The sequence below is a fragment of the Vicugna pacos genome, chromosome 25, assembly GCF_048564905.1.
Source record: "Vicugna pacos chromosome 25, VicPac4, whole genome shotgun sequence".
In the NCBI taxonomy this organism is placed as follows: Eukaryota; Metazoa; Chordata; class Mammalia; order Artiodactyla; family Camelidae; genus Vicugna; species Vicugna pacos.
Genome location: NC_133011.1, coordinates 32,436,584 through 32,454,319, shown reverse-complemented (window position 1 = coordinate 32,454,319; position 17,736 = coordinate 32,436,584). Strand labels below are relative to the sequence as shown.

General features: G+C 48.2%; 1 protein-coding gene across 1 annotated transcript in view; it reads left to right on the top strand.

The window, feature by feature from the left end:
- The window catches only part of KCNQ3 (potassium voltage-gated channel subfamily Q member 3), a 240,102-nt gene extending 223,788 nt beyond the window's left edge, over window positions 1-16,314 (top strand). Inside the window, exons 10-15 of the mRNA XM_072949396.1 lie at window positions 5,609-5,811; window positions 6,681-6,783; window positions 8,755-8,886; window positions 11,319-11,417; window positions 13,180-13,264; window positions 15,323-16,314. Of these exons, the coding sequence (XP_072805497.1) occupies window positions 5,609-5,811; window positions 6,681-6,783; window positions 8,755-8,886; window positions 11,319-11,417; window positions 13,180-13,264; window positions 15,323-16,057 (1,357 nt within the window). The 3' untranslated portion in view covers window positions 16,058-16,314. The remainder of the gene's footprint in view (window positions 1-5,608; window positions 5,812-6,680; window positions 6,784-8,754; window positions 8,887-11,318; window positions 11,418-13,179; window positions 13,265-15,322) is intronic.
- Window positions 16,315-17,736: the final 1,422 nt, after the last annotated feature.

The window sequence follows — 17,736 nt, the reverse complement described above, 5'->3', positions numbered from 1 at the left end:
TACCTGTCCCTTCCCTTCATGGCCACATCGACTCCATCAGGGAAGACTCTTGTGGTTATGCTCTAAAATCTATGTCCAAGTTTTAGTCTCCTCCTTCCTCCCACTGCAGTCACCCTAGTCCAAGCCACCAGCGTCTCCAGTGGCTTCTTTATTGGTCTTTCTTTCTTTTCCATGCTTCCTTCCAAACCATGCTTCTCACTGAGCAGCCACTGTGTTGTTTAAAAAAAATTTTTTTACTGTGGTAACATACACACAACATAAACTTTACCATCTGAACCCTTTTAAATGTACCGTTCAGGACAGTTCAGTATGTTCTCATTGCCGTGCCACTGATCTCCAGAACTTCTTCGTCTTGTAAAACAAGCTCTGAACCCATTAAACACCAGCTCCCTCCTCCCTCCAGCCCCTGGTAACCACCATTTTTCCGTTTCTGGGAGTTTGACGGCTTTAGATACGGCATACGGGTGGAGCCGTGCAGTGTTAGTCTCCTTGTGACTGGTTTACTTCACCTGGCATAACGTCCTCAGGATTCGTCCGTGTTGCAGCCTGAAGCAGACTTTCTTTCCTCATTGACCCTGCATAACACGCCATCATACGTCTGTACCCCATTTTGTCTATCGGTTCATCCATCGATGGACACTTGGGTGGTTTCCGCTTTCTGGCTGTTGTGAGAAGTGCTTCTGTGAACGTGTGCACTCCTTTTAAACGCATGATGCACTTAGAATAAAATAGAAATCCCTATTTTCCGTTTTTATGTTTGAATTGTATTCCTAAAATCCCTGAATGATCTAAGCTCTGATCTCATCTCACACTTGGCCCCTCATTTCCGTCTTTGGGTCACGTGTCCTCTCTTCAGTGGCATAAACCGGCCCTCACACTTTGGCCCCCACGTGCAAATCTTCTGCCTAGAGAGCTCTCAATCCCTTTCTTTGAAGTCTGGCTTCTTCTCACCATTCAGGTCTCAGCGTCACCATCCGGAGCACCAGCATTTTGAAACTGGACCATTGAAATTGGCTCCCTAATTGGTCTACCCACCCACGGGGCCTTCCCTCACCACCCTACCTAAGGCCACCTCCTGTTGTTCTCCATCACTGCACTGTCTTTGTTTCCTGGTCAGATGTCTAGCAACATATATATCTATGGGACTATCATGTGATTTCTTAGCCTTATAAACTCACTGGAGGCTAAAAACCATGTCTGCTTTGGCCACCACTGTATACTCAGCAAGTTACCAAGAGCCTAGCATTTTTAAGCTGTAGAATACGTTTTTGTTGAATCAATAAATAACATGAGCTCTATTTTGCTGATGGAAAAAAAATAAAAAAACAATCAGAAAGAGCTAATGCTTTACCCAAGTTGAAATATTACCTGCAGAACAGATTTGAACCCAGTTCTCTTCTTGCAAAGTCAACACTCTTTCCACTCTCCAGCACTTCCTCTCTCAGCTGAGGTTGGGTGCATTTTATAATCGGAAGATCAAATATTGCCATTCCTTCCTTCTTTCTTTCTTCAACATCATAACAGTATTTTCAGTGCTTATTGTGTGCCAGGCACTGCATTAGATGCTGGATAACTGGACAAAGTACAGCTTCTGAACAAACAGCGTACCCCTTTTAGTTTCTCAATATCAGCTCTATTGACCTTTTGGGTGGATAAGCCTTTGCTGTGGGGGCTGCCCTGTGTGCATTGTGGGAAGCTCAGCTGCGTCCCTGGCCTTGACAAGCCAGTAGCACTCTCCAAGTTATGCCAATCAAATATGATGCTAGACATTATCACATGTCCACTGGGGGCAAAGCCATTCCTGGTTGAGAACCACTGCTTAAAACAGAGTCCTTTGTAAGTCCAAGATTTCACTATGGTGGCGAAGTGAGTAGCCTTTTAAAAAAAGCACAGTAAAGGGATGTCTAATTGGACCAAGAGTGGAAGGGCACCTTGGGACTGATGCTTGGACTGAGTTTCAGATAAAAAGTCAGTCATTTGCATTAAAGAAAGGATGGCGGTTTCCTAGGTACAGGTCACATTGCCAAGGCTGAGAAGTGGGAGTGTCAGGGGACTGCCAGCGTTCCCTGGGGCAGAGACCTGCGGCAGAAGCAAGGACTCTGCTGGGAGAGATCAACCTTGATTTTACATTTCCCATCCCTCATCCATCCATTTCCAGTTTTCCCAGTTCATGTTTGGAAATCGTTTGTCCACACTTAGCAAGGGACCCTGGCTTTCCAAGGAAATCTGATGTCAGCTTCAAGGAGGATTTTTCTCAGGAGACCTGCCGTAGCCTCCAAAGGCATGGCCTGAATGATGCACTAGAAATCCATCTGGGGAAGGGCAGAGATGGGTTTTGAGTTTCAGGGGTGAACTTTGCCTTGCATTTGATTATCCTCGGGGGCTTGGATTTCAGGCAACACAATTAAGAGGTAAGCTGATCACCTGCTTTGCTGGAGGAAGAATTCCATAAGCTTCTTAGCTGCGATGGCTGTGATTCAGAGCTGAGATTTCTGACTTGTGCCCAAAGCATCTGGATTCCTGATGCTGTCGGAATCCATTTCTTATAAACCGTCCTCTGTGACCAACGGGGTATTAAGTGAACACAGCCAAAGCAATTCAGTCTGTTAGTGGTTGCAACGAAGCATTTAAATGCCAAGCAAGCGAATCCCAAGTCCCAGCAGAGAACCGAGAGAGTTCTCTTATAATCGAGTCGTCAGCAGTTACGCTGAGATTTCAAGTCAGGACAGAGTGGCTGCCATGACATTTGTCTTGCTTTAGTTTATCTGGAATTAAGCTCCTCAGATACTCATCTCCTACCAAGGTCAAGTGCAGTGACAATGGTGAGTGTTTGAGACTAACATTAAGAAGTACTGTAAAATAATGTATAAATCCCAAGAACTCATCTCAGTTCACTAAAAAAAAATAAGAACACTTTTTTTTGTGGCTCAGGAAACCTTATCCATCCTTTTCACACGTGTCATTAGCCTTCCACTGCTTCTTCGGGAAGGGGATTATTTACCGAGATGATGATGACAGCCAGCATTTATTGAAAGCTTCTCTCACCCACATCCCCGGCAGTTGGCTAAGCACTTCACACACATCCCCTCACTTAACCCTTACACGACCATGTATCACAGGGGCTGGGAGGCATCACTGAATACGTGAGGAGGCTGAGGGTCAAACAGCCTGAGTTCTGTGTCCTGTGTCCACAGTATTTCTCAGGATGTTTTCCCCCAGGCCAGTTTTGCCCCAAAGCTCTAAACATCAGGGTGTGCTGAGCAGCGGTGTGGGGTGGGTTCAAAGATAACCAGGCAGAGTCCTTGCTTTGCCAGGACCACACCATCCAGTGGGGCAGGCGGGCGGGCGTGGTAACGCAGAGTCTTCACACCATGTATTAAAAACACTGTGACATAGAAAAACACAGCGTGCCTTTGGAGCAGCTGGGGCGTACCTAATTTCCAAGAGGGGACACTTGGGCAGTTGATGGGAATGAGGTCAGCTAAGGCAAGAAAGGGCATCAGAAGCTGGAGGACCTGAGTGTACCAAGGCAGGCAGGAGGGGACTTGGGGATGGGCAAGGGGCTTGGTATGGTTGGATGATAGATCCGCTTAGCCGTATAGTGAGATAGGTAGGCAGGGGCCAAGAAGAGGGCCTAAGAAAAGGCTGTCCTTCCACCTCGCTCATGGCTAGAAAAGCCTTCCGTGTGTGATCATTTGACTTCCTGCCTTGTTCAGTATTTTTAGCCGTGGACCCTGATTTATCCTCATTAGTCATTCACCTAGTACCAGTCAGGAAAACGACTCCGAAAATTTTGACCAGCTCAGGAAGGATGGAGCCATCTGAGTCCTGGAGTTTCCCTGAATTTACCCTGGGCAGGTTACTAATGTAACAGGGCTGGATGAAAGATAAGAGTCTAGGAAGAGTCAGGAGTAAGTTACTCATCCGTATGTTCATTCATTCATTCTTCCAGTATTTCCTTGTGCCTTCTCTATGCCAGGCTGGAGGCACGAAGCGCTACAGACATTATCGTGTGTAACGCTCCCCAAATCGCTCCCAAGCAAGGTGTCATTAGACACACTTAACGGATGAGGACCTGGTATTCAGAGAGCGTAGGGCACCTACTCGGCAGGGGCCGTGTTCCCACCTCTGCAGCCCCAACGCCGGGACCTCCTCTCCATACCAAGCCGCAGGGACGTCAGCTGCTTCTGGCGTGAAGCACGTGGCTGTCGCAGCCAGGCACGGACTTTAGAAATACTCAGGCTGATGCAAAGCTGAATTCACAGCCTATATTCATATTCATTCATTCACCCCTTTCTTCCACAAGCCCACGCACACCTGCTGTATGCCAAGCCCTGTGTGGGTGGTGGAGAGGATACTGCTGCACTGAGGGTACTGATGTGTGAAACCTGCCCTCGGGCTCCCTCCGGTCTGCACTGCACAAAAGGACTTCATTCCTGTGCCCACTAGGGTGAGGCGCAGAGGCTAAGAAATACAGGGAAAAAGTGACTATTTATAGAGCACCTACTATGTGCCAGACTCCCTGCCACATCCTTGATGGACATCATCTCATAGCAACCAAGTGAAGAGGGAAGTGCTTATCCTTATCTGAAAGATGAGGCAACTGAGGCTCGGGAAGGTCACAGATTGGCTCAAGGTCACCTAGATGGTTTTTGCACCAGGGAAACTTTCTGTTGGACTTACTAGCTGTTTTTTTGTGCTAAGAAGACCGTGGTCACTACAATGAAGTCCAGGGACCTATTCTCAGAATCACAACTTTGAATCCATAAATGAAATACGTAATTACAAAAGAAGCTGATTATGTTACAATGTGATTATCCAGCTATTTAAACATTTGAGATGCCGTCATGTATGTGCTTCTTTGTGATGAATCTAATGGTGTGACATAGTGACAGTTGAATACCACTATTCAAGCAGTGGCCAGCACAGCAGTGCTTGGAGATAACAGGATACAAGATGACCTGTGGTATCTGTTGTGGAAAGTCACAGCATACAGCTGGGGCATCCAGGCTATTACCAGTGTATATCACCTCCATTCATAAGCGAAAGACATGCTTTATTTCAGTTAGTAAATGAAAAATGCAATGTTTTTCCCATCCAACCCCGTGGCCGCCCCATCCCACCCGCAAAGTTCTGTCCATGAGGGGTGTCTATGGACACCAGGTTAGGGTGCCTGCTTGACGTCATTTATGTCATACAGTTCTGCTCAAGGAACATCTGATAAGGCTTTGCCTCGGCGAGTCGCTGTCTGGGCACCACGGAGGGGTACAAAGGAGGTCACTGAGGCAGAGGAAAGAGGGATGAAGGAGGAGCGAAGCTTGCTGCATGCCGCTCCGAGCTAAGCGTTTTAGACGCTGGATCTCATTTAAGCCGCACTTACGCAGATGCGGCAACTGCAACTCAGACGCTAAGAAACACGCCCGAGGCGAAGCGGCGGGGACTGCGCGCGCGAGGGCCCGAGCCAAGCCCTGCCCCGTGCCCGCCGCTCGGGCGGCGCGCGCCGCGTTCACGCGCGGAGGAGGCTGTGCGCGTCTTAATGGAGAGGGACGGGGAGTTACGAAAGCCTGCACTCAAGGAGGAAAATTGTTCACTTTTGCTTATTTTGTAGCCAAAAGCTGGGTCTCTTGGATCGGGTTCGCCTTTCTAATCCTCGTGGTAGCAATACTAAAGGAAAGCTATTTACCCCTCTGAATGTAGATGCCATAGAAGAAAGTCCTTCTAAAGAACCAAAGCCTGTTGGCTCAAACAATAAAGAGCGTTTCCGCACCGCCTTCCGCATGAAAGCCTATGCTTTCTGGCAGAGCTCTGAAGGTAATGCCTTCCTCTTCCTCACCCCGTCTCTCCACGGCTCCTCCCGCCACGCCCTCTTCCTGCCCCTCCTCCCTCCCTCCCTCCCTCCCTCCCCCGGAGAAGAACCCTCTAGTCTACAGAGTAGCCCCTTGCTACCCTCCCTGAGCCAGCCTCTTGCCTGGTTTCATCCTCGTCCCCCAGGCTGGAGGCATCTGTGCTAGATCTCTGCACTCACGGACAGAGGGCCCACGTTAGCTGTCCTCCTGGGCCAGGATCTCCAGGGAGCCTTGGGACCTACCACCATGGGCCCTAAGGTTGGCCATGATGAGTGCACTGCCATGGAGGTCATCTTGAAGGATGGAGAGGGGCCAGGTGCAGAGTGATTCTGGATACCTGGGGGCCTCAGCATCCACATGGGGTGGGAAGAGGATCAGAAAAGCACCCCATGGGGGCTGTAGGAGCGATGGGTCTGTGTGCCCTTTCACTTATGAAGAGGGAGGCTGAGCAGAGTTCAGAAAGTGACCCCCCCCACCCAAGCTCACAAGGATAACAACAGACAGAGTGAGAATCTGAACCCAGGTCTGTCTGACAGACACCCACGGGTGTGCCCTTTGCTGGCTCTGGGAACCCCAGAGTTCATGTCACCTCCATCCTAGCCTTCTCCCCAACCAGCAGTCCTCAGCTGCAGGCACTTCTGATTCAGACTTCAGGATAACGGAGGATGGATGCTGAGAAAGTGTAAATGACTTCACAAGTGGAGAACACTTGGAGGTTTCTGAAGTGGGAACGGAGACTCCAGGGGGGTGAACTTAGAAGGCTCTGTCTGAACCAGGTCCCCAAGCCTCTCTGAGTGCTATGGCCTGCCACTGACATGTGTGTCTCCCTCCCAGATGCCGGGACGGGTGACCCCATAGCAGAAGACAGGGGCTACGGGAATGATTTCCTCATCGAAGACATGATCCCCACCCTGAAGGCCGCCATCCGAGCTGTCAGGTAATGAATGCTGCCTCCTCCCATGACCCCACCCCTGTCCCCAGCCCCAGCTCAGCTTCCACAGGACAGGACTTTGTAAAGTTCTCTTGGGCTTTGGGAAGGTAACCCCTGAGTCAGGTCCAGAGAATATGTCAATACCCTGTGGGGGCTGCTATCTAAGAAAAATGATCTCTTGCATTGGCAAGTCATCCTGGGCGACTCCTGTCAGGCTCCCACAGGCTCCAGCTGTCACCTTCTCATCTGACTCTGGTCACCATATATTTTAAAGGGTGTTGGGGAGGGGAGTGGACTGACATGGAGCTTTCTTCTGTTCTAGCCTTCTTACTCAAAGGAGCTTTTCTTCCATCTGTCTGCATCCATCTAGTATTTTTTAATCAGCATTTTCAACAAGATAATCAGTTATAGGATTTTTGTGTGAGTGTCTGTTTCAGGCAAGACTATAATCCACCCTGGCCATTTCTGTTTTGTTTAGAATTCCACAGAAAAATAAAAATAGACTACTACTTAAAGAAAGCTTTGACCGGGATACGGGCTTAGAAGCACTCCCAATGGTGGCTGTGAATTTGAGTCGGAGTCTCAAAGAACCAGCCATGAGAGTTTCAGAAGATTCCCGGGCCAACAGATCAGAGAAGCACAGTAGTTTATTGTCTGTGGACCTGTTTCCTCATGACACCATCCTGTACAACGTGCTAAAAATATAGCTGGATTAAAAACCAACTACCGAGATTCGTAACTGGTTGAATGATCTTATTCAAAGAACACCAGTGAATGAATCCGTGTCAGGGGTCTCTGCTGGGAGGCTTCATGGCCTGGCTTCTTCCCTGTCCTTTTTAGAACTGTCATTGATGCCTAGTTCAGGGGTTGGCAAACTTTCTGGAAAGAGCCAGACAGTAAATATGTCAGGCTTCATGATCCACAGGTCTCCGCTGTATTTGCCTTTGATTCTGTAGTGAAAAAGCCACTGTAGACAGTATATAACTGAATGGCTGTGGCTGTGTTCCAGCCTGACTTTACTTTCAAAAACAGACAGTGGGCCAGATTCAACCTGCAAGCCGTTGTTCCCAATGCCAACCTTAGACAGAGCTACAAAAAAGGGTAGGCTTAGAAAATGACCCAGAATTGGAAAGGATAGCAAGCTGGATGGTCCAATTGATATGCCAAAATAGTTTTTAGTAGCTAAAGCCATGAGCAGTGACATCGAGACAAAACAAGATTTGGATGCACCATAAAAAAAACGTTTGCAAGTATGAGATGGGAGGGTCTGGGTAGGTGTGTTTCCTATCACTGGCCTGAGATGAGGGGTTTTAAATGACACAGTGCTCAGCAGGAGTTGCCCCTGTGATGGGGCTTTCAAGGATGACTTAGACTGGTTTCCAGGAAAACGGAGGTGAGGGTTCATCATCTAAACGTTCTGGGAGCCTGACTTTACTGACAACCTGAGAAAACTCAGCGAACAGAAGCTCACTTTTCTCTTCCAGGAGCCCATAAGCCAAAGGATTAAGGAGACTGTCCGCTGGCCTCAAATAGAAAGCAGCATGACACGGTGATTAGGACCATGAGCCTTGTCCGCATACAAACCTGGGTTTGGGGAAAGCTCCGGCATTGTTGGCTAGACGGCCCTGGGGAAATGCTAACACTCTCTCTGCCACAGTTGCATCATCTCTGAATCGATCTATTAGCAAATTGTTCAGAACGTACTTAGCTCAGTGTCTGGCATATGCAACAAATTGTTATTGTTTATATTCACATTGTTACTGTGAATTTCTTACTGTTGAAATGATTGGAAGGAGAGGCACTAGCCAGCCTAATTCAGTGGGATTCAAAGAACCAGGACCAGGAGCTGGAATTTCTTCTCATCAAGCCATTTCTCTCTGGTTCTTTTCTAACCCCCACCCCAGACTGTTAATCTTGTATCATAATTTCCTTCACTCTCCACTCCTGATGCGCAAATGTCTCTACTTTGCCTCGCAGAATTCTACAATTCCGTCTCTATAAAAAGAAATTCAAGGAGACTTTGAGGCCTTACGATGTGAAGGATGTGATTGAGCAGTATTCCGCAGGACATCTTGACATGCTTTCCAGGATCAAGTACCTTCAGTCGAGGTAAGACAGCACTCCTGGAAGGACGATGCCCTCCTGACTGCTAAGGAACCAGACAGAGCCAAGCCAACCTTAGAGCTGAGGGTGAAGGTCATCCAGAGGTGACCCACAGTGCAGGGGAGACATTTGAAGAACAAAAACATCCATCAAACAAGGACACCCAGGTCAACCAACACGAGATCCAACAGGCTGGGAAGAAGTTCTGTGACACTGACATGGCCGAGGTCAACACCCTGACCAGGCCTCATGGAGAAAAAAGGCGTCTGCCCTACTGGCCCCTGAGTCTGATGCTCTGGACGTTGCCAACAAAACTGGGATTATCTAAAATGAGTCCAGCTCGCTAATTCCAAATATAAATCTGTCACTCGATGGGAAGTTCATCAGGTGTTATTTATAACAGCGAAACAGCCTAGATTCCCAACTAATAATGGCCACCATTTTTGTTGAGCACCTAGGAGCTCTACGTCTGTTTGTCTAATTCCCTATAACCCCCTAAGATAGTGCATTACCGCTGCCTCTTACCAGTGAGCAAACTGAAGCTCAGAGGGCAAGGGACTTACCCAAAATTATCCAGCTAGTACGTGGCAAAGCTGCAAGTCAAACCAGATCCAACTGGTTACACAACTCCTGTTCTCTGTAACACACAAGAAGAGAATGGAAACTGCTGTTACTAAAAAGGTAGACAGCCATCAAATGACATTTAGAAAATGTATCCAATGGGACAAAAATGATGTGATCTGTGAATACATATACGCATAATATGATCACTAACAGTATACTCATATATATGTACGTATATATACAGGTACGTATGAATATATACTTACACTCACATACATATGATCATATTTATATAGAGTCTGCCTAGATCTTGTGATGATATTAACCATTGTATTTGTTCAGTATGATTACAACACCTACCAGGAAACACACACAGCACAGACACACTCTCCCTTATAGGAGCCTAGAGAAAAGGGCGTTAAGACTGCCCCCAAGGGGTGACGGCGGCTATACTGAGGTCATGAGTCCATGTGTGACTTTTTTTTAAATTTTAAATTTATCAAATCTTTAATGAATGGTAAAAATGTCCTTTTAAAAAACTATTTAAAATAACTAAAGGACAATTTGCTGCCAAGTCGTAGAACTGACATCAAGGGCCAAAGCCCTGTCTGAGGCTCACTCGCTGGCCTGTGTGAGATTTCAAATTGACATGAGTCAGGTCCTCTCTGGACCTCAGTTTCCTCATCTGAACGTCTCCCCACTGGGGGGTCCTGCAGAGTGAACAGGGGCCATCACACTGAATGAGTTGGACTTTAGCGATGCTGTTGGGCTGGAAGGATGCTTATCTGCGACCTTCCTTTATCCATAAATGAAATACCAAAGGTGACAGCCTAGCCCAGTGGCGACCACCCAGTCCGTGCTCCATGCCTGCTGAACAAAAAGATGCATGAACGAGTTCTGAGCCTAACGTGCTGTTATCTGTGCAAGTGTGGCTCTCTGAGTGACAGAAGGAGAGGCATGATGTCTGGGACATGCCAGGCTCCAAAAATACTGACCCATCTTTGTGTGCATTGAGTGGACCTTTGCACAGTCATCATGTTGGATATTCATCAGGCAGATGTGTTTCTGTGCGTCTTGGCTGGAGATTGATGCCTAAGTGGGGACTAACTGCCTACCCCCAGCTGTGCTGTGCACTGGACCAGAGAGGAAGGGAGGGTGATTGAGTGCATGGTGCTGTCCGTGGAGGAGCAGGTGCGTTTACAGAGAGACGGAGTGAGCCGCGGCCACTTCTGGGAGCGTGGTCCTCGCGGTCCTGGGCCTGTGATCAGCCTTCGCAGCTGCCCCACCCCCTGCCCCGCCCCTGCCCTGCGTCTCCATGGGGGATGTTTGTTTCCTGTTGTGCTCGGGGTGGCACGGGTCAGGAGCTGGTGCCTCATGCAGAAATGGAAGCAGGGTGTGGGAGCTAGTGTTGAATCCATCCCTCTAATGGCTCGAGAAGCCTGCAAAGCAGCAGAGAAAACAGCACAGCTGCAAACAGAGCCTAGAATTCAGTGGGAAAAAATCCCTAACTAGATGTTTGGGGAGGAATAAAAGAGCTGGAAGACCAGGTAAGTTGTAGCACATGTGACATTTCCTATGAGCAATAACAAGACGTGACCCTCATCCCGTCTCGGTGGTTTGGCTGCCTGTCTCTCCTCTGGAATGGAGAGATGCTCTAGGTACCACTGGACAAAAAAAAAAAAAACGATATATTGAGATTATAAATTCTGTTTCTTTCTCTCTGTCTCTCTCCCCTCATTCCTTTTCCCCTTCCTCTCTCTTTTTCCTCTTCTCCTTTATATTCCAAACCCATACCTGACAAAAGACGGAACAGAATGAATTGCACGTAAAGCTCATTGTCATTTAACACCCCCTCTCTCTGTGTTCTCTTCCAGAATAGATATGATTTTCACCCCTGGACCTCCATCTACTCCAAAACATAAGAAGTCTCAGAAAGGGGCAGCGTTCACCTTCCCATCCCAGCAGTCTCCCAGGTGGGGCCCATGGTCATGGACTGCCAGGCTGTGTGGTACCACAGCCTGCAGAGCATCCCCATCCCCGAATCTCAGCTGGGCCCCTTTGTGGTTGGGTGAGGTGGTCAGTCCCCTAAATAAGAGGACGAGAAGGAGTCTGAAGCCTGTTCCAGCTCGTTTGAGAGGTTTCTGTTTGAGACTTAACGGCCAGTCTCCCCAGACCTTGTGGGTGACACTCCTTTTTATGGCTACTGAAAATGAAACTAACAGTTTCCTTGTTATAAAATAAGAGGAAACTTTTGAGTTTTATTGGAAGCAAAAGAACACTGCATGTTAGCCGAGCCCAAGGCGTTCCTGGTCAGCTGTTTCGGCTTTTCCTCTGTCGTCACCCATGATTGATTGATTCTCCTCCCAGAACCGGAGAGAAGGAAGGAAATGAGCTGTCAGTCTCCTGACAGCATTGTAACAGGCAGAGCTCTGTTCTGCAACAGAGCAGCTCGGCTGTACCTCAAAAAATGTTTGAAAATTGTCCTTTTATAGGTCCTGACGCACAAGGAGCAGTCCTTTAGAAAACCACTGCCTGAATTTATACTTCTTTATTCCCAAATGTCTTCAAGGCAGGTAACATAAATGAGTGAAGGGAGTCAGGCATAAGAAATTGTAGGTACCTTATAATAACAAGGCTCCTCATTATAAAAAAAGGAAGTGCATAAGGATGATGAGATAAAGCATCAAATCTTCCACCTTAGTCCTGGGGATGGAATAGCCAGCGGTAAACCACGGGGCCCTAGAGAGCACACGCCCCACCCCAAGGAGGTAATTGTTACTCTGTTCTGCTATTGCTAATTTTAGGAATAAAAATCCTCTGTTCCCGGATAGTCCCACTTCTCAAGAAAAGCTGAATACCCAGATTTTATGTGCAAGTCCCCCTTTCTGAGATGGCTGAAGTGTTTTAAAACCCCGTGCAAGCTAAGGGAGATGGATTCAGTACATCGGGGCCACCAGGTTTTGACACCTGCTTTCGTTCAAGACTGCTCAGGCCCGAGACAGGCCAGAGACCTCGTGGGAGTCACCAGCCTAGGGAGAAAGCTCAGCTGCCCAGAGAGTGCCGGCTATGAATGGTTTTTGAGCGACAGCGAGACTCCCTGAAAGTTCTTTTCCGTGTAGAACTTACTGTCAAAACTAACTGGAATTTAGGCAGATACGGGCTGTGTCTGGCCAGGAAGTAAGTGCGGCCCACTTCTTGGTCCTGTCACCTGCCGGCAGCATCTTTGGCATCATTTTCCAGATTTAGCATCTGTTTTCCACTCTTAACAAAATGGAACAGGGGAAATATTGGTACCCACTGGGTAGAATTTCAGAGATGGGACAACCCCTTCCCCACCCTGCCCTCCCCACCCCACACTCAGAGTAGAAGCTCTCAACCCATAGTTTGAAAGGTAAAGGCAAAGGAATGTAATTGAAAGGAATCAGACACGCTAGGCACAGTTAGGTGCTTTGACCCCAAAGGGTTAACCTTGACCCAGAGCTTCCTAACAGCGTCTTAACCTTCAGCTTTCCATTTTTCTGCCGTCAACACGGTAAGCCTGAGGCGTCTGTGTTGAAGGTAGGAAAGTGCTGGCCTTCCCTGACTCTCAGGTGCCCCCAGAGCTGCGTGGCCTCTTCCAGACCACAGAGGCCTGAGCACGAGGATAGTTCCAGGGGCCACGGCCCACCCCGCTGACATGACCTGGCAAAGCAAAACTAGCTATGACGCTCTTACAAATTATGGGCTCTTTCCTAGGAACGAACCATACGTAGCCAGACCATCCACGTCCGAAACCGAAGACCAAAGCATGATGGGGAAGTTTGTGAAAGTCGAAAGGCAGGTAGGTCTCTGTTTTGTAAATAAACATGATTACTAGAGGGGCGGAAGGGAGTAGGGAGGGATAAATTGGGAGTTCGAGATTTGTAGATACCAACTACTATATATAAAACAGATAAACAATAAGGTCCTACTGTATAGCACAGGGAGCTATATTCAATACCATGTAATGGCTTATAATGAAAAAAATATGAAAAAATATACATATATTTATACATATATGTATGTATAAGTGAATCACTGTGCTGTACACCAGAAACTAACACAACATTGTAAATGGACTATATGTCAATTGAAAAAAAAAAGAAGGAAAGGCAGGTAGGTCCTTCCTTCCCTCCCCAAAAAAACAAACACATGAAATCTATTTTCACATGCCATTTTTTTCATCAGGGGATGATATACTTGAAAGGGACGTGCGAATGAAATCTGAGATTTAGCACTTGACAGGCTGGGTGATCACATGCAAGTGAATTAGTTGCTCTGAGCCTCAGTTTCCTGGTCTGTCAGATGTGGATTTTACAACCCCACAAGGTAGCTGTGAGGATTAAATCGGCTGATACCTGTCCCTTACCTAGAGCAGTCGCTGGCGGACAGCAAACCCTCAACCGGATGGCGAGTATCATCCTCACGGTGTTTAAGGAATGTTCGTTCCTTTGTGCACACTTCCCGTGGTCGCCACCCTCCTTCTCTCAAAGTCCGAGTCTGTGTGGCCCGAGTGAAAGGCCTGGAGGAGGAGGGTATGGGTGGGGCTCATTCAGGGCAGAAAGAAACCAGCCCGCTCACTCACAGCACCTCCTGCCACTCACGCCTCATTTCCGCAGTAAAGCACCTTCTATTTCAGCATCGTTCACCCAGCTTTACACTAGATAAATAGCCTTTAGGATTTTCTGTAGGATCCCTATCAATCCTTTTATTTTATTCATAACCCCAAATTAGATCTGTGCAGGAGAGGCCAGAGGACATTTGAATGATTCTTCTTTTCCAGTCTATCAAGAATATCACTTTCCATCTTTAAATTTTAATTTATAATCTCAGCTTTTCCGTTTCCGAGCTCTGTGACACTTGACAAGTTACTTCATCTCTCTGGGCCTCTATTTCCTCACCTGTAAAGGAGAGATAATAATAGTATCCACCTCCTAGAGTTGTTAAGGAAATTAAGTAAGTTCATACCTTTGAAGTGCATACTGACTGCTCAGTAAGTGTTGGTTATTGTGAAGCCCTGGGCACCAGCTCAGCCATTCCCTGTTCTGAGCACCTTGTCTTCGTCTGTAAGAGGGGTGCTGCACCTGCCTGCAGGGCTGGCTCCCTGCAAGCTATGCATTGCCAGGGAAAGAACATCACGTGCGCACAGGCACGCTCACTGTGTCTCACGCTCACAGAGATTTCGGTGAGTTCTCAGTTTTGTAGGTCGGAACAGATAGGCACAACTTATCTTAGTGTCTCTTCCGCCAGCCTCCAGGGCCCCTGGGCACAGTCTCCAGATCTGAGAAGCTCAATTCTTGTGAACCACTGCCTGCCCTTATCTCTTTGGGACTTAACCTCACCGTGTAGACGAAACGCACACGAACAATCTAGATGCTTCTAAGGGAGTGTTTGCAAATCAAGAACTCCTTATTAAAATCTCGTAATAACCTGTGATGAAAAAGAATCTGAAAAAGAGTATGTATGTATGTATAACTGAATTCACCAAAATGAACAAAACATTGTAAATCAACAATACTTCAATTTAAAAAAAAAAAAAAAGAAGAACTCCAGCTCCTTGACCCAAACAGCAGCAGCCAGGCCACCCCCTTCTTGGGTAAAACTTGTCCTTGAACCCTCTCTCTGCTTCCAGGCATCACTTTCTGCAGAGCCCTTGCCTGGGTTGTTTCTAGATTAGCACTAAAACAAACGCAAGGCGAGAAATCAGGAGGCAGGAAAGAATCTGCTGTTGCGATTATTAAGACTTGCAGGAATCGTCTCCCCTTCTGGGAAGCAAACGCTGTAGTTTTTCCTCCCGACTCAGCACAAGAACCCCCAGGCCCAGAGGCAGCAGTGACTCCCGCTTCCTTGTGTTTTCCAGGTCCATGACATGGGGAAGAAACTGGACTTCCTCGTGGACATGCACATGCAGCACATGGAGCGGCTGCAGGTGCACGTCACCGAGTTCTACCCGGCCAAGGGGCCCTCCTCGCCCGGCGACGTGGAGAAGAAAGAGGACAACAGGGACTCTGACGTGAAAGCCATCATCTGTGACTATTCCGAGACAGGCCCCCCCGAGCTCCCCTGCAGCTTCCACCAGGTGCCCCTCGACAAAGTTGGCCCCTATGGGTTTTTCGCTCACGACCCAGGGAACCTGCCCCGCGGGGGACCCAGTTCCGGGAAGGGTCACGCCACCCTTTCCTCCTCGGCAGCGACGCACGTGGAAAGGCCCACGGTCCTGCCTATCCTGGCTCTTGTCGACTCTCGAGGGAGCTACCACTCCCAGGCTGAACTGCACGGCCCCTGCCCAGAGCGGGTGTCCCCCGGGCAGAGACGCAGCATCACCCAGGACAGTGACACACCCCTGTCCCTGATGTCGGTCAACCATGAGGAGCTGGAACGGTCTCCAAGTGGCTTCAGCATCTCCCAAGACAGAGATGATTATGTGTTTGGCCCGACTGGGGGGTCGAGCTGGATGAGGGAGAAACGGTACCTCGCCGAGGGTGAGACAGACACGGACACCGACCCCTTCACGCCCAGCGGTTCCATGCCTCTGTCGTCCACAGGGGACGGCATCTCTGACTCCATATGGACCCCTTCCAACAAACCCACTTAAAAGGGGTCATGGGCTGACTCCTCCTTGTAATGTAGACGGACTTTGTACAGCTTACTTGCTCTCACACCCGCCACGTACCGGTGAGACCACCGATGGCTGCATCAAATGCATGCATGTGCGTGGTGGCCCCACCTGGGCTGGGGCTTGTCACCGCCCTTTTCCTCCCCAGGTCACCACAACGAAGCTGCTTCCTTTCAAGCATGGTTTGCATGACTTTACACTATATAAATGGTACCGCTAATCTCTTCTAGGTTACACATTGATCTGCTGTTCTTTGAATCGTGACTGGACCAGGACAGGGAGAAATCACTGATGAGCTGTGCTGTGTCTGTGTGGCTGGCTGGTTGGGGTTTTGGTTTGGTAAGCAGAGACAGTAGTTTAAGTTATTTCTCGGATCACTGCCCCTTGCTGTAAAACACTCTGACAGTTAACTGTTGTCTAAAGCAAGCAAATAATTCTCTCAACAACAACAAAAAATGCATTGCATATCAATGAGGTTGCCTGCAGAGCTAACGCGAGAGAGGAACGAGGTCGTCATCACATCTCCGAAACCAAGAATTTAAAACATTATTTTATTAAGGAAAAACTGGGAAAACTTTCCAGAAGCTCTCAAAGGGACCTCACTTGGTCTGTCATTGTCAACTAGCATGCCTCAGTTTCCTCGTCTATAAAAGGTGGTGGCAATCCCAAGTGTTGCGTTTCAGATGAGTTGTGAACAGGCAGGAAGGAAACACACACACACATGCACACACATTAAAATGGTTCCCAATTTATGTAGCCAAAGATAACAAAATTTATCAGAAGTGGGGTGCCCCTCTGGGCAGGAGCTAAGTTCAGTGCCTTCAAAATGATGTTCCAACTCACATTCCTCCCCGTGACACTTGTACAAAATCTCAAATAGGAACGAGAGTCAAGAGGGCACACAGAAATTATCTGGTCCAAGTCCTTCCTTGTAAAAATGAGACACCTGAGGCTCCAGTCAAGAGATATGCCTGAGGTCACTCTGTTGTCCCCTGGAGAGCTGGGACTCAAAGCCCACGCAGCTGACTCGCTCCAGGCCCTGGTCTCCTCCCACCGCACCGGCTCTGCGGTTTCCATGACAGGACCCAGAAGTTGGGCCAAGCTGCCTGTGCTCTGTGGTGTATGGGAAGCACTCACGACACAATTTAGCCAGCGGAGAGGGCTGTCGGCTTTGATGGCAAAACACGCTTGCCTGATGCTTTGCAGTTTGGATTCAGAAAAAAAAAAATACACAGCAAGCTACAACATTTCTTAATATGCAAATGGACGAAATTTCCAGAACCATCCAGTTTTACTCCTCTAGATTTTTTAAACCACGTGTAACCGTAAGACCAGCTGAAGTGTGCACAGACAGGCTGGAGCACACTACTGTGTGAGGATTAAGATTAGGCAGGAGCCATCCTGTTGTGAGATGTCGCTACTCTCTGAAATGCGCTGATGTACAAGGTTTGTGTCAGGCTTGGGCTAATTAGCTGAGTGACTTCTCTGCAGTGTTACTGTCTCACTCTTTTCCCATAGCAAAGCCCTGATGGTGGGTGGTTGCCATGGCAACCATCAAGCTGATTGAAATAACCTAAGTGAATGTCTACATTCCACCAGTGTTCTCCATCACAGTCCTGTCAAGAGCCGTAGTAGCGGTGGCGGATGCAAGGTTGATG